Raw genomic sequence first — 6000 nt, forward strand, 5'->3', positions numbered from 1 at the left:
TTCTAAAACCCTTCTCTCTGGCACTGGCAAAATGAACAAATTAGGTCATTGGGCAGTAGACTCCAAGGAGGGCAGTAGCTAAATGCAATCAATTAAGTCAATTTTACGTAATGTGTAAAATGACTTTGGTGTCCCTCTCATGTTGAGAAAGTTCAAAAAATCACATCAGTCTATTAGACAAAGGTCCACTTGTCAGGAGAAGCAAGGAAAAAAAATCAGTTATTATTTTTGCTGAAAGATTATGGTCATATCCTAAAATTACATATTACAGTGACTTGGCGTTGAGCTGGACATTCTTAATAGAGAATATTAGAGAATGACATTTAAATGATACAGCGTAAGACAAGTTAGATATGTACGAATTTAAAATACAAAGAGAGATGAAAGAAATGCCTTCTGATGGGCAACCTAGATCTGAATTAATACAATAATCTCTCCCTTTCAGGATGTACACCATGAGAGTAACAGTGACAACAGTGATTTAAATTACATTTCTGGATTGAAATAGAGAATTAAATGTGCTTGGCAGAGCATTTATTTTATTGTCAGCTTCTACGGGCTGTCTCTGGAGGATTTTATACCCCCAGTGATCTTAAAGCTCTCAAATCTACCGATTCTAGATGTTGCTTTATGGTTTCTTTGGCCCCTTGTTATAATGTGCTGTGTACTGCATACATCCATCATGGACCACAGACAATTTGCCTTCTAACCCAGAAACACTAATTTTGGGGAAAAGTCTTGCCATTTGAGACTCTTGCCAAACAATCTACAAATGGAAAGGAGCCTGGAGACTGTGAACACCACTGGCAACTTATGAAGGATTAGGTAATGAAGAAGCAGTGATGAGAGGCAAGTGGTGCTGACTCCTGCACTTTGTTAGATCCGATTCTGCATACATATTAATAACGATGCACCCTATGGATGTAATTCCATGTTTATAGTACTTTGGCCATTGGCAGCATTGTGCACCTGTGTCTTCCATGCCTTCCCATCTGCTGCCTACATTCATTCAGATTCAGGTGATCCAAAATATTTTAGATAAGACTAATTAGCCTGCACCGTGCACATCAAATCTCTATAGTTCAGCATTAAACAGGAATCTTCTGGGCAACTGCTGCAAGTAGCTTATACCCACCCTTCCCAAAATTAAAAATATAAGATTCGTTTTTCTGGAAAAAGAAATCTTTAGTACTCCTCCCTCGATACCTGATGCGTAGATTCTACCAAACTTTTGAGTTACACATTACCCTTACTTATTTGAATTTTTATCTCTGTGTATACATATATGCTATATATTATATCTCTCAGAGAAAGGAAGAGAGAAATTAGAAATATTTATCCAGCTAAAAGGATAGAGTGAAAATGATTTAGAGCTGGAAATTCTCTAAGGCCTGGGCTCTCTTCCTAGTTAACACTCACCAACATTGATCAAGCTCCAGAACTTCTTCTAGTTTCTGAATTTTTAAAATGGGGCCAAGACCAATTACCTATTTGCCTCTTAAGTACCTTGTGCAAGGTTGAATAAAGCTTGACATTATGTTAAAAATAATACATGCAACGCAGAAAATTCCTGTTGCTGAAAGGACCCATCCTCTCATTTATCTCTTCATCATTTGTCAGCAGTGAAGTTCACAAATAGCTTTTCATTGAGAATATGTTTAGTTGTTTTTTTTTTTCTTTTTTAACACACAAGAGGCTAAATCATTAGATTCCTCTTCCGTTATGCTTAGATACTGGGAGCAGAAATGGGCTGGACACAGCAAGTACACAACAGCCTCTGAGTCCACAACACATAGAAAAGTAGGAACAAAGAAACAACCCTCAAATGAGAAGCCTCCTCCCATTTTAAAGCTATTCCTAAAGTATTCCAACACCCAAGTCTAATTAAGCACTCTTGATTACCTATTGCTTCTGGACTAGATACAGATTTTCTATTTACTGGAAGGAAGTCAGAGGGGTGCGTTTTCTTCCCTACACCATCGCCCAAAGCTCAGGCACACCTTCTAAAGAAGTCAGAGAGCAGATGCTGCTCTTTCCGCCACACGCTGTTAAGGGTTCCTCACGGGAAGGTAAGACACTAGCAAGAGTCAGGGATCCCCTCACCCCAGCCCCCGCGCTAGTCTTCAGAACCTCGATGCTCTCCACTGTTCGGAATCTCGATTTCTACTACTTCCGTCGAACATCCACTAGATTTCTCCCAGCTCGCTTAATCTCCCGGATTTCCCCATTCGCTATCGCCACCTAACACGTCGCTTCTTCCGCTCTTAAAATATTTTACTTTTCTTGAGGCCCTCCTACCTACCACATAAGGATATAGTCCAGTCCTTAAAAATATCAGTTTTACAGCTGTAAGTCCCTGCGGACCTCACCCGGCTCCTTTTCTGCCCCTTGCTCCTGTCCCGGCACCCAGCGCCGCGGGAGTGCACTCCACGAGCAGACTCCTCACCTGACTCTCCCGCGGAAACTCGTGGCGCACGATGCTGATGACTGGGATGTGCAGGACAGAGCTGACCAAGTCGAGCTCCAGCATCTCGCCTTGGCTCTGGGGGAAGGCCAGCAGCGCAGATACCCCTTGCACCACCACGGTGTGGCACACGCTCTGCAGAAAGGAGAAAGGGTCACTGCTCCAAGGAGAGCTAGGGGAGGAGAAGGGCAAGAGCGGCAGATCGCCCAGGCCCGCCTCGATGGCCATCACGACTTCTAAAGACAGGTTGTAGGGCAGCAGTCCCTCCACGCGGTTCAGGTTGTCCATAGCGAAGAGGAGGGCGTCTCGCGGCCACAGGGTGTCGGCGGCGGAGCTCTCCACGGGCTTTCGGGCCCCCGGCGGCCCCCGGCCATGCAGGGCGCTCCCCAACCAGCGTGCGCCAGGCGAGGGTGCCGGGGGCCGCCAAGTCCCCGGCCCGGGCTCATCCCGCTGGGCGCCTGCCCGGCTGCCGTCCGGAGCGCGGCTGGCAGCGCCAGAGGCCGTGGTCCAGGGCTGCAGGTGCACTGCGCCCACCCTCACCGCGTGCCCGATGCGCTTGAGGATTTGGCAGGGCTGCGGGTGCGAGGAGGAGCTGGGCACCCCAGCCAGCACCAGCGCGCAGGGCGGCGGCAGTAACAGACAGACCCTGCTCAGCAACCACCACAAACTCAGTCTCCTCATTACTGAGACCCGCAGGAAGAAAGCGCGCCCCCTCCTGCGCCGGGCTTGCCCCTCTGCAGCCGCCGCCTAAGGTCTCCGCCCTCAGGTCCCGGGTGCTGCTCACACCGCGCGGTGAAGCGGTCCCAGGAGCTGGAGCGGTCTCCGGGCCATCCAAGTTGGAGCTTAGCACGCCGGAGGCAGTCTCGGGTTGCGCTCCCGGGTCCCTCCACCTCTCATCCTCCGCCCGCCCGGTCCCTGCTCAGAGCCGGGCAGGCGGGCGGGCTGGCGCCTGTCACCCGCGGCTTGGGCGCCTGTTTCCTGCCCGCCCCATCTGCAGGGCGCCTCGGGCACTGCGTCCGGCCCCGCGGGGCGGCTGGACTGAGAAGCAGCCGAAGTTCCAAGGGGTCTGCGGTGACAGAGGGAGCAACACACTCACTTGAATTCTTTTCCTTTCCTTTTCCGCCGAAGCGAATCCCACTATTTCCTTGGAGCCGCGTTGGAGAGGGCGTTCACTCCCGGGGAACCGGCAAAAAGCAGCCAAATCCGCCTTCCTCCTCCGTCGACCACCTTCTCGCGGGCTCCCCTAGTGCTGGCTTCATGTTCCTTTTTCCCTCGCTGCTTCCTCCCTTCCTTTCTTTGGTTCTCTTTCCGCTTAGCTGCCGCTGCCACTTGCTTCCTCAGAGGAGCGACGCGAGTGGCCAGCAAAGGGTGGTTCTGCTCGCAGCGCCAAAGTTCTCCCCGCCTCAGCCGGCGCCTCCTTGTTCCCGAGCCCTGGCGCCAGCCTGTCGCTTGGCTGCGCTAAACGCCCACTGATGGTGAGATTCACGGGTGGCGCATCCCGCGCCCCTGAAAGTCCTCTCACCTCAGAGGCTGGAAGTCGTAGTTGGCGAAATTCCCTGCGACCTGCGAGGGCGAGAACTCTGAGCCTCTGAGAATTCTGAATTTGGAGTCGAGCCTGAGGAATCTGAAATCTGCAGTTCGCTGAGACAGGTTCAAAGAAGCTGTAGCGTTAACGAGTTTCTTTTCGATGTGTCGCTTTAAAGGTTTCTCGTGCTAAGGGAATCATTTACTCATTTAATCTCCTCGGCTTCCTTCACTCTGGCATACGGGCTTTTGTCATTTCTAAGGATCCCTATGTTTTCAGGTTCTCAGAATTAAAGCAAAGTCGTTTTCAGGTTCTCAGAATTAAAGCGAAGTCAATTTGAAGCAATGATTAGTATAAGAAATTAAAGAGATTCAGAATTCTTTTAGAGCCCTAAACACAGTCAACAGTAGTTCCTACTTTAGACCCAAAGGTCCCCAGGTCACCGCTTTCAGTAAACTATCTCATTTGCATGGTAAAACAGTGAGGCCAGTGAGTCATTTGCGTTTTGCTCCATGAACTGGATGATCCGAATTAGGAAAGGAGGTTAAGGGCAGGCCCGGAGTTTCCATACATAGATGTATTATTTTTTATACCTCTGGTGTCATTTAGAAGGAGGGTGGGAGACATAGATATCCATGGCACAGCAAACATTGTGAATCAGCAATTCCGAATTTCAGTGCCACTTCCATGGAACCGTGACCTTGGCAATTTATTTCACCCGACCTTGCCCTGGTGTTTGAATCTACTAGATTGCTATGCGAATAAATACTAGCTAGCTTTTTTTTTTTTTTTTTAGCTCTAAGCTCTGGAGAGTTGTTTAGATTCAGGAGTTAACGCTTCCATCATGCTTTAAATCCTTAGGTGAAGTGGCTCTAGCTAAGTAAAAATTCCAAGAAGCTTGTAGTGAGTGCTGTTTTCCTCAGCGCAGACCTTTGAAGCCATTTGACGGCAAAATTTACCCGACATTCAAAATAGTTCTTGCAAGGCTGGGGTAGCAGAAAAGGTTCCTATGGAGGAAGAGTGGCAATCATAGTAGAGGCTGGATCAGGGGAGAAAGGGATGCTCCTTCCTCAGACTCCAGTGAGCTAGCCCTGCAGGGGAAACAAGACAGCTTCTAGCCTGTTGGAGAGATTAGCCCTGGTGGCAAAGAGGTTGAAGTGCTTGGCTGCTAACCAAAAGGTGGGCAGTTCCAATCGAACCTACCAGTCTGTGGGAGAAAGATGTGGCGGTCTACTTCCATAAAAATTTACAGCCCTAGGAAACTCTATGGGTCCTTATGAGTTGGAATCAAGTTGACGGAAGCGAGTTTGCATTGTAAGAGGGTTGGGGAATTCATTAACTGTGTAGTAAGGAAGTGTATGAGTCTGTGTGTATTGAGGAGTATAACATTCCAGGTTATGGCCATGCTTCAGAGTGGTTAGCTTAGTACTTGGCAGTAAAAAAACATAGATTCAAATCAGATTCCCAAAAAAATAGATGATGATGGTGAATAGTTTGGTCTAGCTGCTCATGGCATCTTAGGGCCACTGTATGTTCCTTAGACCGCTCACAAGTTCAGGACGACTTTGAGGGAGTGGTTGAACTGGTCCTTCATAGAAGAGAGGATGATTCCCAAAGTTCTAAGGATAGAGCTGCCCCAGCTCGTGACTAAAGCGTAGTTAAATCTCATGAATACTGAGTGAACAGTGAAGAACAGCGCTTCCTTCTCGTACTTTCTTTTGTTTCTTGGGCTTTTCAGTTATGCTACCTGATTTCCTTTCAAGTGGTCTTCTGTTTGCTACCTGGCTTTTTTTTTTTTCATATCACTGTGATCTGGGCATCTCCGACATGGTTCTTTTCTTTCCCTTGCCTACATTTTTCCCTTCTTTTCTTTTTCTCTTCTCCTTTTTCATGCTTCAAAGGCCTTAATTTTCAGAGTTCTTTTAGATTTAGTCATCAATTCAGCAACCATTTATTCAGCTCCTGCTGTATACCAGGCATTACTGGAGGATTGTACTGGAGGATGAATAAA

At 48.0% G+C, this 6000-nt stretch overlaps 1 protein-coding gene across 1 annotated transcript in view; it reads right to left on the minus strand.

Annotated features, from left to right (window-relative positions):
* Window positions 1–3804, minus strand: part of GRIN3A (glutamate ionotropic receptor NMDA type subunit 3A) — a 206772-nt gene extending 202968 nt beyond the window's left edge. The window contains exon 1 of the mRNA XM_049896140.1: window positions 2447–3804. Within this exon, the coding sequence (XP_049752097.1) occupies window positions 2447–3145 (699 nt within the window). The 5' untranslated portion in view covers window positions 3146–3804. The remainder of the gene's footprint in view (window positions 1–2446) is intronic.
* Window positions 3805–6000: the final 2196 nt, after the last annotated feature.

Source organism: Elephas maximus, chromosome 9 (assembly GCF_024166365.1).
Source record: "Elephas maximus indicus isolate mEleMax1 chromosome 9, mEleMax1 primary haplotype, whole genome shotgun sequence".
Taxonomy (NCBI): Eukaryota; Metazoa; Chordata; class Mammalia; order Proboscidea; family Elephantidae; genus Elephas; species Elephas maximus.